Source organism: Podarcis pityusensis (genome assembly GCF_964106645.2).
Source record: "Podarcis pityusensis genome assembly, chromosome: 15".
Taxonomy (NCBI): Eukaryota; Metazoa; Chordata; class Lepidosauria; order Squamata; family Lacertidae; genus Podarcis; species Podarcis pityusensis.
Window position 1 is genome coordinate 1971225 of NC_138040.1, and position 17545 is coordinate 1988769.

At 52.5% G+C, this 17545-nt stretch overlaps 1 protein-coding gene across 2 annotated transcripts in view; it reads left to right on the top strand.

The window, feature by feature from the left end:
* Positions 1-13723, top strand: part of ANKRD13B (ankyrin repeat domain 13B) — a 32317-nt gene extending 18594 nt beyond the window's left edge. For both annotated transcript variants that reach the window (XM_080983823.1, XM_080983822.1), the window contains exons 7-15: positions 1989-2055; positions 2275-2356; positions 2829-2893; positions 5716-5846; positions 6005-6162; positions 7198-7356; positions 8572-8735; positions 10118-10194; positions 11561-13723. In XM_080983823.1, the coding sequence (XP_080839949.1) occupies positions 1989-2055; positions 2275-2356; positions 2829-2893; positions 5716-5846; positions 6005-6162; positions 7198-7356; positions 8572-8735; positions 10118-10194; positions 11561-11783 (1126 nt within the window). In that variant the 3' untranslated portion in view covers positions 11784-13723. The remainder of the gene's footprint in view (positions 1-1988; positions 2056-2274; positions 2357-2828; positions 2894-5715; positions 5847-6004; positions 6163-7197; positions 7357-8571; positions 8736-10117; positions 10195-11560) is intronic.
* The last annotated feature ends 3822 nt before the right edge of the window (positions 13724-17545 follow it).

Consider the following 17545-nt stretch of genomic DNA (forward strand, 5'->3'; position numbering starts at 1 on the left):
GCCATGCCCTCTCCTGAGCCACACCCCTTTCCTGGCCCCTCGTCACCCCTCCTTCACCCTCTCCTTGAGTGTTTTCACCTGATCGTTCCTCTTTTCCTGGGCTGGAAGGAGCAGAGAGAGGCATGTGTCAGTGTCAAGGTGGGTGCCGGGAGCAGGTCAGCCACAACTCACAAGGTGTCAGTGAAGTTGACTCTTTAGTCAAAGAAACAAAACAGCGCAGGCCTAGTGGTCACAGCAACTCTTCCCAGCAGAACTTGCCCCAAGGAGGCAGTTGTGCAGCCCCACCTTCCCACAGCTCCCTAAATCTCCTCTTCCCCCAGGTCTTTTTCAAGTGGTCTGAGGCTCCTTCATCTTGCCTGTCTTTGCTACGCCCTCTTCATACCTCTACTGGTTCTGGGCGGTCAGTGGGAGACGAGCTGGCCTGCCTCTTGACCCCACTCCTCTACAGCCTCCACTTACGCCTCTGATTCTGGATTTCTCTTGGCCCCAGCCTCTTCCTGCTCACTAAGTCCTTACCTCTTTAGCTTCCGACGCCGCCTCCTCCCAGTCTTCTCCCTTGTCTGCCTCTGACCAGTCATTGTTGTCCCACCACCACCCCCCTGGCCCTGAGCCTTCTCCCCTTGGGGGTTCCCCAACTGCTGCCTCTCAGCACTGCTCTGCGTCCAGGCAGTCCATGACAGAGAGAGTAGAAGCTCTCCTACTACTCTCCTACTACTCTATGATGCTCTCCACCCCCATCGTTCTGCCCGGACACTGAGGTCCAGCTCCGAGGGCCTTCTGGCGGTTCCCTCCCTGCCAGAAGCCAAGTTACAGGGAACCAGGCAGAGGGCCTTCTCGGTGGTGGCACCTGCCCTGTGGAATGCCCTCCCATCTGATGCCAAAGAGATAAACAACTACTTGACATTTAGAAGACGTCTGAAGGCAAGGAAGGTTAACAACAGGAAGATTTAAAGGAACTATTCGAAAGACTATTCAAGGCAGCAGAGATATGAGATGATCAGAGTCCCCCCGAACTTGAAGCATGGGAAGTCCCAACAAAAAAATTGTAATTTAGGCAGAATATTTGGACTATTTGATATGTATTTGTATAATTTGGAACATTCAATGTGATTTGATTGGATTGTTAACATGGGAAACTTAATAAAAATTATATATATATATAAAGGAAGACATCTGAAGGCAGCCCTGTTCAGGGAAGTTTTTAATGTGTGACATTTTAATGTATTTTTAATCTTTTTTGGAAACCGCCCAGAGTGGCTGGGGAGACCCAGCCAGATGGCCGGGGTACAAATAATAAATTATTATTATTACTAGACAAAGGGAGAACTTTCAAGCATTGCTCTGCCTCTTTTGCCTCTGGGATCTGGCCCCTGAGAGGCTGCCCAGGAGAACATGCGGCCCTCGTTTTGAAAATGCTGGGTTGGGTTGAGTTGTGAGAGTCCCCCTTGTAGGTGTCTCCAACCAACGTCTCCTCCAGCTGATTGCTTCCACGGTGGATGCCTGTTCTTCTGCGCCTGGAAGAGGAGCTGCTACACAAAACAAATGAAATACCGTGAAAATCCCTGAAACAAGAAGTAATCGACTAGAAATATTATCTTATAGAAATGAACTAAATAATAAAAATTTTAAAAAAGGAAAATTTAGAAGAACCTAGAATTGTACAAAGCCTTAACGGGATGCCGGCTACAAATCTCGTTTTGTACAATTCTAGGTTTTTCTAAATTAAACTTTTTGAAACTTCTCGTTTCAGGGATTTTCACGGTATTTCATTTGTTTTGTGTAATTTCTCGGTTCCGTGACTGTCTTTTTTCTCCTGGAAGAGGAGCCGCTGCTCTTGGCCTCCAAACCGCACCCGAGACTGGGCTCCACCTGGCCTCTCCCCATCTTCCTCTTTGAACTGGACCCACGGAGTTGAGTGATGATTTATTCTGTGGCTGGGAGAGAGAGCTAAGCTCCACCTCTGCTGTTGTTCCACCTCTCCCTTCCAGGAACAAGACGGGTATTTTGGGCTGGAGGAGCGAGAAGACGGAGGTGGTGAACGGGTACGAGGCCAAGGTGAGGACCGGTCCGGGCGAGTATCTTCTCAGGAGAAGGGTCTTTGGGTAGAGAGAGTAAGCAAAGGACCGTACAGTCGGAGCGATGGAAGCAGAGAGCTTTATTGAAGAAGACGAGGAGCTTGAAACTGCTGCAGGGAATGTTGGGAGCCAAGGGAAGTTGTGCTTTCCCAGAGCCACCGGCAGCAACCTTTGGCATTTTCCCTGTCTCCCTCTTCAGGTTTACGGGGCTTCCAATGTAGAGCTCATCACTCGGACGCGGACTGAGCATCTCTCGGAGCAGCACAAAGGAAAAACCAAAGGTAAGCCTTTTGACCTCTCCTTGCGGGGGTCTTCCAGGGTGTACAAGGCGGGCAGAATCCTGACACCCAAGAGCCACACTGCCTCTGTCTAGAGCCTAAACTGAGGGTGATCCAGTGGATTTGCGGTGGATGAACCACCCACGTTTTAACCGATTGCCAGTCCAGTTAAAAGTCAAGGGCTGTAGCTCAGTGGCAAGTCCCAGGTTGAGTCTCCAAAAGCATCTTCAGGTAGGACAAAACTCCTTGCTGGGAAACCTGGTGAGCCGCTGCTGCCAGTCAGTGCAGGGAACACTGGGCTTGATGAGACCAACTCAGCCCAAGGCAGTTTCCTATGTGTAGATGCTCTACCGCTGAGCTGCGGCCTGTTCTCAAAGTCTCAGAGATGGGATGAGGGCTGATGACCGAGAGCATTGAGAAAGCCACAGGTTCCCAGCCCGGGAGAATGCTCTACTGGTGTGTCTGTCTTTCACAGGTGGGAAAACCCCTCTCCAGTCCTTCCTGGGCATTGCCGAACAACACGTGGGCCCCAACAATGGGGTGAGTAATAAGTGGGGGCCACAGGTGTGGGGGCCACAGGTATGGGGGACACTGCACCCCAGAGGCCATTTGAAGGCTCCTTTTGTTGTACAGTGGTACCTTGGTTTAAGAACAGCTTAGTTTATGAACAACTTGGATTAAGAACGCTGCAAACCCGGAAGTAGGTGTTTTGGTTTGTGAACTTTGCCTTGGAAGCAGAACATGTTCGGCTTCCTGTTGAGTGTGTTCCATTTGTAAATTGAGTCCCCCGCTGCTGTGGGAAAGCACACCTTGGTTTAAGAAAGCTTTGGTTTAAGAATGGACTTCCAGAACGGATTAAGTTCGTAAACCAAGGTACCACTGTAATAATGTTTTGAAGCATAGCTGGAGAGCTTCAGACCAAGGGCCAGATGTGGATCTCCAGGCTTCTTTGTTTGGCCCACGGGACTCTCCCCAGGCCACGCCCCTACACAGACCACACCCACTCCTGAGCCACGCCCCCTACACAGGCCACGCCCCTCACTGCCCCTTGCTTTGCCCCATCCTGGAAAGGTGTCCTTGAGCTTTGCTAACAGCTCCGGGATAGAGGACAGAGAGGGTGTGTGTTTGTGAAGAAACCAGCCTAGTGCATGAAGGTAGAATTTGCATTTCTCGTCCCACCCCCTTTTGCCTCCAGCTCCACCAACCTCTGGCATGTGGCCCCCAGAAGCTTGTCTGAAAGGCAGTGTGGCCCTAAGGCTGAAAAAGGCCCCTGTCTGTTTTTTCAGGTTTTATTGCTGATGATGGTTCCATTCATACATTCATTCTCCACACCTCCTCATTTAATCCCCGGAACAGCCCTGCGAGGTAGATTAGGCTGAGAGGGATTGACTGGCCTGAAGTCACCCAGTGAGAGCTTCATGGCCAAGAGGGAAGATTCGAACCCTGGTCTCCCCAGGGTCCCAGTCTGACACTCTAACCACAACGCCTTCACTGGCTCGCTGTGCCCCTCGTAAGGTGGGATAGAAAGGATCTCAAACAGAAACCAAAGCTTGGCGAAGCAACAAACCCCCTTCTTAGGATACCCTCCCTCCAACCTTGCCTTGGTTTCCCAAACACCGTCCCTCCCACCCCCTAAAGTGTCTGGAGTGCCGACATCCACCCAAAGTCCTCCACTTTAAGGAGGATATTGATAAGGTGGAACATGCGCAGAGGACGGCGACCTAAATGATGAAGGGTCTGGAAACCAAGCCTGATGAGGAACGGTTGAAGGAGTTGGGTATGTTTAGCCTGGAGAAGGAGCCTGAGAGGAGATAGGAGAGCCATCTTCAAATATCTCAAGGACTGTCACTTGGAAGATGGAGCAAGCTTGTTTTCTCCTGCTATGGAGGGCAGGACTCGAAGCAATGGATTCAAGTTACAGGAAAGGAAATTCCAACATTAGGGAGAACTTTCTGATGGTAGAAGTCGTTCAGCAGCAGAACGGACTCTCCTCCATCAGGGGTTTTAAGCAGAGCTCGGCTGTCCATCCACCTGGGATTGTTTAGCCGCGCTTCCTGAATTGGAGGGGCTTGGACCCAATGACCCCAGGGGTCCCTTTCCAACTCTCCGATTCTGTGTATTCGCAGAGTGTTGCGAAAGAACGATTTCTATCAACATTTGAAGATCTCCTTCTACCGGTCCACAATAGAAAGTGTCCTTTCATACTGCATCACGGTGTGGGATGCTGGTTTGACATCAGCTGATAGGAAGTGCCTACGGAGGGTGGTAGGGACGCGGGTGGCGCTGTGGGTTAAACCACAGAGCCTAGGACTTGCCGATCAGAAGGTCAGCGGTTCAAATCCCCGCGATGGGGTGAGCTCCCGTTGCTCGGCCCCTGCTCCTGCCAACCTAGCAGTTCGAAAGCACATCACAGTGCAAGTAGATAAATAGGTACCACTCCGGCAGGAAGGTAAACGGCATTTCCGTGTGCAGCTCTGGTTCGCCAGAAGCGGCTTAGTCCTGCTGGCCACATGACCTGGAAGCTGTACGCCGGCTCCCTCGGCCAGTAAAGCGAGATGAGCGCTGCAACCCCAGAGTCGATCATGACTGGACCTAATAGTCAGGGGTCCCTTTACCTTTACCTTTACAGAGGGTGGTGAATACAGCACAAGATATTATGGGCTGTCCCGTGAATCCGCTGGATGAAATAGCGGAAGAATGTTGCCTTAGGAGAGTGAGGAAAATTCTCAGGGATGATTCACACCCTGGGCGGCACTTTCTTGATCTCCTGCCCTCGGGCAGAAGATATAGAAGCAGGATTAGTCGCACCAACAGGGTAAAGAACAGCTTCTGTCCGTGGGCTGTTAGGCTGCTGAATGAAAAGATAACAACAGGGCAACTGACTTTCGGGTTTGGTGCGTCAGAAAACGAGGGGAATTAAGACTAAGAGAGCTGACAAAAATGGTTGAATACGTGGAATTAGCAAAACTAACCCACAGAATCCGTAACCAAGAGGAAACAAAGTTCAGAAGTGAATGGAGTAAATTTGTGGAGTATATACGGAATAATTGTAGAAGTTTAAAGACCGTAGTAGGATTTTTAAAAAAAACTTATGACATGAATAGGATGATGTTAAGAATATGTGAAAAAAGGAAAGATTAATATGAAAACCTTTGAAGGGAGGGAGGGAAGTCTGTGCTCGATAGAGCGTTGAGAAAATAAGTGTACATAAGACTGTAGAACATTAGTGTATTCGTTTTGTTTTGTTTGTGTTAAAGAAAACTTAATAAAAAGCATTTTAAAAAAAGAAAGACTAAGAGATCTCACTGTATACAAGTGACAATAAAGTATTTCAATTCCAATTCCATTCTCTCTCCCCGCAGGCTCTCATCACGCAAACTTTGAGCCATGCCAACCCCACAGCCATCACGCCAGAGGAATACTTCAACCCCACTTTCGAGCTGGGCAGCCGAGATATGGGGCGCCCCATTGAACTCACCACCAAGACGCAGAAGTGAGGCTGGCTGGCTGGCTGGGTGGCAGGGAGGGAGGGAGGGAGGGAGGGAGGGATAGAGACCCTCCTTTGAGTGGGCTGGAGGTGAAGGACAGGCCAGGGCTCACAGTCTCTCTCTCCCCCCCCCCCCCTTGGGCTTCTCTGTCTCCCTCCATCAGGTTCAAGGCAAAGTTGTGGCTCTGCGAAGACCACCCTCTCTCGCTGGCTGAGCAGGTGGCCCCCATCATTGACCTGATGGCCGTCAGCAACGCCCTCTTTGCCAAGCTGCGGGACTTCATCACTCTGCGCCTGCCCCCGGGCTTCCCTGTGAAAATCGGTGAGGAGACCCCCACCCCACCCCCCGGGCAGAGCTGGGCTGGTTGGTCCTTGTCCTTCACGCTTGGGCATTGCAGCGGGTTGAGCTATGTGACCCTCAAGGTCCCTTGCAGCTCCACGACTTTACGAAATGCTCCTTTCACTCTGGGCAAGAGAGCCCAGAAATCATGGAGTTGGAAGGGGTCCGAGGGTCATCTAGTCCAACCCCCCTGCAGTGCAGGAATCATGGCTAATTCTGGGCAGGCAGGGCCGTAGACGACACTGGGTGTGTTCACATTCGTGGCCTGAAATGCAGAGAGGTCATCCCCTCTGTCCTCGGCTGCATTTTGAGCTGCATTTACGCAGATGTTTTCTCAACAATATAGGGATTGGAGATGCCACACCCAACATGCAGGGCTTTTCTTATTCTTTTTCCCCTGTAACACGCCCCCCCCCTAAAATTCCTATTCACAAACCTGTCATCTGCCCCATTGGAGGTGCACTCCATTGTCTTCAGAGACAGATGGATGCCAACCCAGATAGGACCTTAAGGTCCACAAATAACAACACTTTGGAGGTCCCGAGCCTCAAGGAGGTTAGATTGGTTTCAACTAGGGCCAGGGCCTTTTCAGCACTGGCCCCAACGTGGTGGAACGCTCTGTCACAAGGGGCTAGGGTCCTGCAGGACTTGACATCTTTCTGCAGGGCTTGCAAGACAGAGCTGTTCCGCCTGGCCTTTGGTTTGGACTCTGTCTGACCCTTATTTTTCCCTCCCCTTATGGTCTTGATTTATCAGCTGCTTTAAAATGAGGCTGCATTTTAAATTGCATTTTAACCTGTATTTTAAATTGGGTTTTCCCCCTTTTCTCCCCCCCTTCCCCCCCCATTATATTTTTACTGTGATTTTGTTGGTTCTGGCCAGGGAGGGCGTGGTATAAATAAAAATAAAAATTATTATCATTGTTATCATGTCTATTCATTTCAGTGGCTCTACTCTGAGTAGGACTAACATTCCATAAAATACCTAATCTCTCTCGTTCTCTCCCCACCCGGCTAGAAATCCCCATTTTCCACATCCTCAATGCCCGCATCACCTTTGGAAACCTCAATGGCTGCGATGAAGCTGTGGTCTCGATCCGAGGGGCCGGCAGCCCTGGCAGTGACGCCCCATCGCCAGGCAGTGATCGCTCCAGCATAAGCAGTTCCAGCTCTCTTGGTACGTTGGGGGGCAGTGGAAGAACATAAGGGGAACCTGCTGGATCAGGCCCATGTCCTATCTGGTTCAGCCTCCTCTTCTCACGGTCGCCAAGCAGATGCCCCAAAGCGAAACCCACAAGCAGGACTTGAACACAAGACCCCTCTCCCCTCCTGCGGTTTCCAGCAACTGGGATGTAGAAACATCACTGCCTCTGTTTGTGTAGGCAGAGCGGAGCCATTGTGGCTGGCAGCCATCAACAGCCCTTCCTTACTCCACAAATTTGTCCAGTCCTCTTATAAACCCATCTTGGTTGTTGGTTGTCACTGCCTCCTGTGGCAGTGAGTTCCATAGATTAGCTATGTGCTGTTTGAAGAAACAGCTGGGAGCCTTTGGTGGGGGGGTCCCCTCAGCTGTATGAGGTATGAGGGAAATGGATGTAAAAGGGGGGGGGCTTTTAAAGGGAATGGAGGGGGCATGAAGCAAGATACAAAATGTCCAATGCACTCAGAAGGAATTATAACACCACTTAGGGGCCATGTGCCCAAAATTGCCTCGGAAGTTTCAGAAACAAAATTATAATAATCAGTGCAATTTAGAAACAAGTGGTTAAAACCTCCTTCTCCTTCTCCTTCTACTTCAGCCTTCAGCAGCAATCACTCGTAGCCGAGTAAGATTGTCTTCCATAAACACGGTTTTAACAATGAGCCTGTAAGTGGCTGTGGAGGCCAATTCCTGATCCACACGTCCTTCCACAGTGGGGACATAGGTTTCTGGCCGGGAGTTGATCACGGTGAGGGTTTGCCAAGCGTGCCTTCCTCCTAGCACATTTCTCCCTTGCATCCTGAGTTCGAGTGTCTTCAAAGCCCATGACACCTTTGGTAAAGGCTGTTCTCCACTGCAGTTTCGAAAGATGCAGCCCATCTTGATTCAAGATGGCGTCTGCCCATCTCCAAATACAGGCAGGCATCTGCTCCTTGGTCTAGGAAGCTCTCCTGCAAAACCTGATTCCAGCAAACAGGAAAACCACCTTCCAAAATACAGAGCAGAGCCATAACGGAGGAAACCAGAGGAAACTTCAGGGCAGAAGTCCGAGGCCCCATTCGGCAGAGCAAGGGGGAGGGCGCAGGTACATTTTCCAGGGGTGGGGAGTAAGCAGAGGAAGGCGTGATGAAACGAGACCTCTTTGGCAGGGGGGCTGTGCTGTGGCTTTGATCCTCTCCACCCCCCTCCCAGGTTCCTGCCGGTGCTATGAGATGGACCCGTCTCTGTTCGAGGCCCCACGAGGCTACAGCGTCATTGGGACCCATCCGGAGCCCCTGCGGGGAGAAGACGACGATGACCTCCTCCAATTCGCCATCCAGCAGAGTTTGCTAGAAGCTGGGAGCGAGTATGACCAGGTGGGCCTCTCCATCCCTTCCCTGTTCCCCGAGACCAGAGCTGTAGGGCTTGGGGGATCTGTTATTCTGCATGCAGAAGAGTCAGTGGGAGACACCCCCCCCCCTTCTGGCGTCTCAAAGGACCTCCAGGAGCCTGGCTGGTGGGGAGAGCTTTGCTCAGGGGAGGTGTTGCCATTCAGGGGAGAGCGAGAGTAATCTGCTAAATCAAGGCTGGGGAAGCTAGTGAGAACCTTTCAGTGGCTGCACACCAGACATGGCTCCCATCTGTATGTGCATTGCTCATTCCAGACAAGCAAGAGATATCATTACACAGGCCAGACAGTCCCAAGGGCTGGTTTGGTTGCAACAAGCAACTATGGTTTGTTGTGACATGCAGTGGTTCTGGGCTCTCACTCTTTTCCCTCTTTTCTTCCGGTGCGTCTGTTTCTGTCTGCAATGTCCCTTCATGCCTGAACCCTAAACTGTGGTTGAACTTACAGTTTAAAGGGAACGAGCCAGCTTCAGAAACTGTGGTTTCGGCAAACCACAGTTGAACAGAGTACGCTTAAGACTAGCTGTTGCGTTCTGAAGGCAAAGGAAGGACTGGACCCTGATTAATACAACAGACACGAGGCTTGACCAGCAAGACCCTGGGAGAAAGTACGCATACCCACTCCCTGGCCCAGGTTGTTTTATTCACAAAAGAACTTTAACACAGCATTTGTAAGAACCAATCAGATTTCCTCTGAGCATTTCAAGAAATTCCCACGTGGGGACAAAGTCAGATCAGAGGAAGCCTCTTAACTACAAAGAACTATTTCCTATTTGAGTATGCATACATGTTGAGGCTAAATAAACAGGAACCAAGGAGGAATGCATGTAGCAAACCCCAGAGGTCATAAAAGGAAAGACAGGCATTTTACCACCTCCATGTGAATTCTGTTCCTGGCCCTAAGATCCTGGCCCTAAAATTAACAAAAGCTACATCACAGCTACCTCTTTATATTTCTGTGTAGAATGCTTTATACGTGACTGTCAGGCATAGGGAAAATGGGGCAGAGATGCAGAGGCTTGTGGGATTGATCAGAAACCGTGTCAATGACTTAAACCCAGCCAAAGCGATGCTTTCACTGCTGACACAATGGCTTGCTTCATTTTTCATAATTCCTCATAGCAATCCCACATGACCACCACAACTAACCATGGTTTGTTCAGATTGGGACGTAACACTAAACTGTGGTCAGCTGAAAATGGAAGGAGAACCTTCCTTTTTCCCCCTCGTATGCAGAATGCTAAACTACAGTACAAAAGCAGGCAGAAAAGTGAGGGTCCGAGCTTTCAGGTGCATCGAGGAGCAAATGTCTTCTGCCCCCCCCCACCTCATCCCCTCTCGTCCCCTGCAGGTTACCATTTGGGAGGCCCTGACGAACAGCAAGCCAGGCACCCACCCTATGTCCCAAGATGGGCGCAAAGTCGACAGGTGAGCGCAGGATGCTTCTGACAACATCCCTTCTCCGTTTCTGGGGTCTCCACACCAGGGGCAGGCAAACTTCACCCTGGTCAGATCTGCTTTGGGTTTCTTTAACAGAACCCCCAAACCCTCCAGCCAGAACCAATTGCAAAAGATACATTGGGGAAAACTTTTAAGAACAGAGTGCCTCTGAGCTCAGGGATTTGTTTTCAACACTGAGCTGATGCAAAAGTCCATTCCTGGTTAGCAAAAGATTTGTTTTTGATTCAGAGGCCTAACTGGACCATAGAGAGGCACCTTTTGGGTGTTCCCACTGTCGTTTGTCTCCCGGTTGTTTACTCCCAGTTGTTTGTCAACATCCACAAAGAGCCTTGTTTTACTTTAAAGGCTTGACACATTTTATTACGGCCCCAAGCTTTTGTGGACCACTTCATTCGTAAAAGAAGAACATCTTTTATTATGGTATAAGTGTTAAGAACATCAGAGGATGGAACTGGCAAAATTGTAGAGGGGAGGAGAAGCATTATCCTTTCTAAGTGGTTACTGGTTTCGTATTGTAATATGTTGAAAGGGGGAACAAGGTGAAGGGTTGTATTTTTCAACGTTGTCTTGGCGGTAGATGTTCTTGTCCATGGCTGGTTGGTGGGTGGGTGGGATCCAGCATTCAGTGTAGTAAACGCAGTAAAACTGTCCATTCTCACATCAGAAGAGCTTGTTGGGAGAACAGGATGCGAGGGGCCTTTTCAGAACCACAGAATCATAGAATTTGTAGAATCGGAAGGGACCACGAGGGTCATCTAGTCTTTGCAATGCGGGAATATTTTGGCTTGACCTGATCCAGCAGGCTCTGCTCTTTAACGTTAGCTATAGAATTCAGCTTTAGGAGAAGCTCGTTTTTGTTTTCAAGAGACAAGTTCCTAGCCCTCATGATTCTGTGGGAACAGGATACTGCACTCGAGGGGCCCTCTTTGGCCTGTTCCAAACAGGACTTTTCCGGCATCCTCACAAAGTGAAATAAATCAAAATCTGTGTATGTTATACAGTGGTACCTTGGTTCCCGAATGGCTTGGCTCCTGAACAAATCGGCTCCTGAACATCACAAACCTGCAAGTACCAGTAAGTGTTCTGGTTTGTGGACGTTTTTTGGAAGCCGAATGTCCGTTTTGGCTGTCAGCAATGTTTCTGGGGCCAATCAGTCAATCAGAAGTTGGTTTGCGGACGTTTTGGAAGTCAAATGGACTTCCAGAATGGATGGAGTTCGGGAGCCAAGGTACCACTGTAATTCCATTCCGGCAGCAGAATAAGTCTCCCCTTGACTGATATCATTTAACTGAATTGCAGACTTAAGCAGCCTCTCTTTCCTTTGCTCCTCCAGGACGCCCCAGCACACGACCCCGCCCCGCCCCACAACCCCACAGCAGCCCCCCGCGGCGCCCACAGCGGGCAGGGGGCCCAGCCACCCGCTGCCCAGTTACGCAGAGCAACTCCGCCTGGCCATGGAGCTGTCCGCAAAGGAGCAAGAGGAGGCCGAGCGGCGCTCGCGGCAGGAAGAGGAGGAGTTCGAGCGGATCCTGCGCCTCTCACTCACTGAACAGTAGCAGAACAACCCCCCCACACCCAATGATCCGGGGAGGGGGGGCGCTGCGCGATGGTGGGGAGCCAGCAGCACCCATGCACAATCCCCTGGCCTGCCTCCAGGTGGCGCCAGAGCTCCGCAGACTCTGAGGACCCCCCCTTTCTATTCTCAGCCATGCCAAGTGACTTATCAGCAAGGATTTTGGGTGGGGGGGCCAGGAATGGAAGCATTTGGGGGACGGGGGAGGGGTGTAGAAATACTGACCCGACTGGGGAGGCGCCAAATGCGCCCCACCTCCCCAACACTGAGCCATTTAACAGCCCTCCCCACTCCTCTATTGGGGGGGGGCTGGGCAGGTAAGTCTCAATGAACTGGAGGTTTTTGCACGGCGGAGGCACTTAGGGGAGCAAAGTGGGGGGGGGGGGGAGAAGAGAAGCAGAATTGCATGCTCCTCCCCAAAAAAACCACACACACTCAAAACACTTCATCCCTGTCTCTCTACAGCCTGCCAGACTCTTAGCTGGGTGTCTTCCCCATCCTGCGGTGGGCAGGATCCGTCCTCACGGTTATGCATTGCCCATGAAAAGCATCCCACCCTCCCTTTGGGGCTGGGGCAGGGGGCGGCTGTGTGTGTTTCTGCAATTCTGGGCACCAGCAGAATATAGGAAAGGGAGCGGGAATCAATATTGGACCAGAGTGGATCTTTTTTGGGGGGGTTGTGGGGGGGGGGTTGCTATGCAGCAGCCGCTGGCCTTGTAAGTTGGGGGAATTCGTGGGTGGAAATAGGAGCTGTCTAATGTCCTGCGTTCCCCGATCTAACTTAACTCGCCAGCCTAGATGGCTTTGAAAGAGAACTGGACAAATTAGTGGAACAACAGGCTCTTCTCGCGTTCTTAATACAGTCATACCTCTGTTCTCGAATGGGCTCCGTTCCAGGAATGCGTTCAACTTCCAAAAACGTTCAAAAACCAGGATGTGGCTTCTGCCAGTCGGAAGTCGGAGAAGCCACGTCAGACGTTCGGGTTCCAAAGAACGTTCGCAAACCAGAACCACTCACTTCCGGGTCTGCGGCGTTTGGGAGCCAAAACGTTCAAGAACTAAGCTGTTCGAAAACCAAGGTACGACTGTAATAATAATTTGAAATAGTATTTTTTTTCAATTTATATCCCACCCATCTGGCTGGGTTCCCCCAGCCGCTCTGGGCGGCTTACAACATATAGAAAAACACAACAAAACATCAAACATTAAAAAACAGAGTATCTTATGCAGACTATAAATAAACCAATAAATTGATAGAAAGCAATAACCAATAATACACCCCCCCCCCCAAAAAACCCTCACCAACTGCTATTAGATCTGGGAGGGAGGAAGACAGACGACGTTAGCTCTGGAGGGGGAAATTTAAATATAGAAAATTAAAATTAATTGGAGCCATAGAATTGTAGAGTTGGAAGGGATCCCAAAGGATCATTTAGTCCAACCCCCCGTGATTCAGGAGTCACAGTTTAAGAATCCAGATTATGGGAAATTAGCGTTAGACAGGTTTAAACACGTTCTCAAGTACTGCTTAATCTCTCCAGCCCCAGTCTTCAAAGCAGTCTGTGGGGCTGCTCATTATTTACAAACTAACTAACTAACCAGGAGAGAATTTAATGTCATTTTTAGTTCAGGCTAACAGCTTTCATTTAAAAGCAGCAAGGTTCTAGCCCTCATTGACACCAGAGATACATGTGGCTGATGGGCAGGAAAGCAGAGTGACAAGGTGGAGTCGTGAGGCTGCTTACAGAGTAGACCATTGAGATTAATGGACCCAAGTCAGTCATATCTATTCGCTCCAATGGGTCTACTCTGAGGAGAATCAGCTTTGAGTACAACACCATGGTTCCAGCTCCATCCAAAATGTATTGATCTCTTCCCCTTGCCTGGGAGAAACCATCAATGCCACAAGCAGGGGGGCAGGGAGAGAATAAAATGGCAGAATGGATAGGTATTATACGGGGACTTTAGCGTGGCATAGTTGAAAGGGATCTGTGGATCATCTACTCCAACCTCTTGCAATGCCGGAATTGCAGCAAGGTGTTGGTTTAAGTTTAAAACGTTGCACACCTTGATAGCACACAGCCTCCCCCCTCCCTGCAGTGGGTCTTCCCTTCACAAGCCTTCTTTTTAAACTTGCGCTTGAATCAGAGCAGGAAAATTGGTGCCCAGCTATGGAGAGAAGCAGGAGATGATTGGCAAGGAAGGACGGGGTGCCCAGCTATGGAGAGAAGCAGGAGATGATTGGCAACGGCTAGGGGAAAGCAGGCGGAGCAAAGGACGCAAATTTTACCTGTGTTCACTCTGCTCTATCCTCCATCGAGGGATCAGAGCTCCAGGATGCATTTCCAGGCAGCAGAAGGCAGTGAGGGGTGTGGCCTGTAGGGAGAAGGTGTGGCCAGGGAGGAGGTGTGGCCTGTAGGGAGAGGGTGTGGCCAGGGAGGTGGGGCCTGTAGGCAGAGGGTGTGGCCAGGGAGGAGGTGGGGTCTGCAGGGAGAGGGGTGGCCAGGGAGGAGGTGGGGCCTGCAGGGAGAGGGTGTGGCCAGGGAGGTGGGGCCTGTAGGCAGAGGGTGTGGCCAGGGAGGAGGTGGGTCTGCAGGGAGAGGGTGTGGCCAGGGAGGAGGTGTGGCCTGTAGGGAGAGGGTGTGGCCAGGGAGGTGGGGCCTGTAGGCAGAGGGTGTGGCCAGGGAGGAGGTGGGGTCTGCAGGGAGAGGGTGTGGCCAGGGAGGAGGTGGGGCCTGCAGGGAGAGGGTGTGGCCAGGGAGGTGGGGCCTGTAGGCAGAGGGTGTGGCCAGGGAGGAGGTGGGGTCTGCAGGGAGAGGGTGTGGCCAGGGAGGAGGTGGGGCCTGCAGGGAGAGGGTGGGGCCAGGGAGGTGGGGCCTCTAGGCAGAGGGTGTGGCCAGGGAGGAGGTGGGGTCTGCAGGGAGAGGGTGTGGCCAGGGAGGAGGTGGGGCCTGCAGGGAGAGGGTGGGGCCAGGGAGGAGGTGGGGCCTGTAGGCAGAGGGTGTGGCCAGGGAGGAGGTGGGGCCTGTAGGGAGAAGGTGGGGCCAGAGAGGAGGTGGGGCCTGCAGGGAGAAGGTGTGGCCAGGGAGGAGGTGGGGCCTGCAGGGAGAGGGTGGGGCCAGGGAGGTGGGGCCTCTAGGCAGAGGGTGTGGCCAGGGAGGAGGTGGGGTCTGCAGGGAGAGGGTGTGGCCAGGGAGGAGGTGGGGCCTGCAGGGAGAGGGTGGGGCCAGGGAGGAGGTGGGGCCTGTAGGCAGAGGGTGTGGCCAGGGAGGAGGTGGGGCCTGTAGGGAGAAGGTGGGGCCAGAGAGGAGGTGGGGCCTGCAGGGAGAAGGTGTGGCCAGGGAGGAGGTGGAGCTTGCAGGGAGAGGGTGTGGCCAGGGAGGAGGTGGGGCCTGCAGGGAGAGGGTGTGGCCAAGGAGGAGGTGGGGCCTGCAGGGAGAAGGTGTGGCCAGGGAGGAGGTGGGGCCTGCAGGGAGAGGGTGTGGCCAGGGAGGAGGTGGGGCCTGTAGGCAGAGGGTGTGGCCAGGGAGGAGGTGGGACCTGCAGGGAGAGGGTGGGGCCAGGGAGGAGGTGGGGCCTGTAGGCAGAGGGTGTGGCCAGGGAGGAGGTGGGGCCTGCAGAGAGAGGGTGGGGCCAGAGAGGATGTGGGGCCTGCAGGGAGAGGATGTGGCCAGGGAGGAGGTGGGGCCTGCAGGGAGAGGGTGTGGCCAGGGAGGAGGTGGGGCCTCTAGGCAGGGGTGGGGCTAAGGAGGAGGTGGGGCCTGGGGATTCCAAGGGCCCAATAGAGAGGCAGGATGGGAGGGACGCCACTTTCAGCCCTGCATTTTGAAAGTCCACAGCGCTGGGATAATTTAACCTGGAGGTGGATCCTGGAGATAAATTCTAGATTATTTTAATCTGAAGACTGCAATTCAGCCAGTAGCCTCTGCCCTTCCCTGCCGCCCAGCACCAAGTGCACTTACGAACCCTGCTCTTCAAAAACCCAGGTCTCTCCTTCCTGATTCCCAACCCTCCCTGTTTGGTATCAACGCTGCAGTGCTGTTTTTGCCTAAACATGGCTTCCAAACTCCAAAGGGAGGGCAAGGGGAACCCTAAGTGCCAGGCGTGGGGGGAGGAAGCAGCACCCCCCAAGCCCGGGAAGTGGGGCAAGCTTTCCTTGACATCTCCAGGGCTCCAGTTGCTGCCTACACCTGAGTCAGTGTAAATGGGCAGGTTGATTTTGAAGGCGGAGACGCGTGCAGCTTGGTGCTCCCTAGCAGCTAAGAACCGTAGAGTCGAAAGGGACCCCCAAGGGTCATCTAGTCCAGCCCCCTGCGATGCAGGAATCTCAACATGATCATACACGCCAGGTGGCCACCCAAGCTCCGCTTACAAACCTGCCGGGAGCCTGTTCTACCGCCAAGCAGCTCTCGCCGCCAGAACGTTCTTCCTGATGTTGAGTCGGAATCTCCCTTCTCGTAACTTGAAGCCATGGGTTCGGGTCCTCCCTTCCGGAGCGGCAGAAAACAAGCTTGCTCCATCCTCCGTGTGACGGCCCTGAACCCGCCTCGCTGTCCTCTGCTCTCCCACAGATCCCTGCCCCAAACTCTTCGCTTCTTTTCCTCTTTGAGACAGAGCTCGGAAGTTGGCGGACGTCACAGTAAACCATGGTTTGCTGAACCAGGCCAGTGGCTTTGAAATGGAAGGTTTCAGCCATGACCACTGGCTTTACTGGCTTCAAGGGAGGGGTCTGTCTCCTGCAGCTAAGGGTTTGCTCCAGTTCTTATTCCTCCCCCCCTTCTCCCTGAAAAACACACCTCCCCTGCTGGAGCCCTCCTAGAGCGTCTGGAGCTCTCCGAGGTCACGACAACCCCCGTTGTTCAATGGTGCTAACCTACACACACACACACACACACGCCTCTTCCTTGTCCAAAACCTTTGCCAGGCAATGGCGGGGGGGCCAGAGATACGCCTCTAGGCCTAGTTCTCAGACGTGCCCCCACCTCAACACCCCACCGAGACAAGACAAATGTGTCGTGCACAGTTTGGGGGTGGACTGGGGTCGGGTGTGTGTGGCTCTTCGGAAAGGATGTGGGTCCTTAACCCCCACGTGCCAGGGGGAAGCCACTCTCTGAGGGGAGGGACCACAACAACCAGCCTGCTCAGGTGTGTTACCTACACAGAGACACAAAATAAAACCTCGTGAACCTTCGCTGTCTCCTGCCTCCGTCCTTTTGGTGTCTGTTGGGAAAGGGCCGTAGTTCAGTGGCAGAGCAACCAGTCTTCAGGCTGAACTTCTCCAGGTACAGTTGAGAGAGGCTCTGCAATTCTGAATCTGGGATCTACCATGGAGCTATGGTTTTAGAAGAAGCTCTTTCATTTTATTTAATAAAACGGTAAAGGGACCCCTGACCATTAGGCCCAGTCGTGACAAGACTCTGGGGTTGCGGCGCTCATCTCACTCTATAGACCAAGGGAGTCGGCGTACAGCTTCCGGGTCATGTGGCCAGCATGACTAAGCCACTTCTGGCAAGCCAGAGCAGCGCACAGAAAGGCCGTTTACCTTCCCGCCAGAGTGGTACCTATTTATCTACTTGCACTTTGACGTGCTTTCGAACTGCTAGGTGGGCAGGAGCAGGGACTGAGCAACGGGAGCTCACCCCGTCGCGGGGATTCGAACCGCCGACCTTCTGAACAGCAAGCCCTAGGCTCTGTGGTTTAACCCACAGCACCACCCACGTAAATCCTGTCCCTCATAGTTTGTTC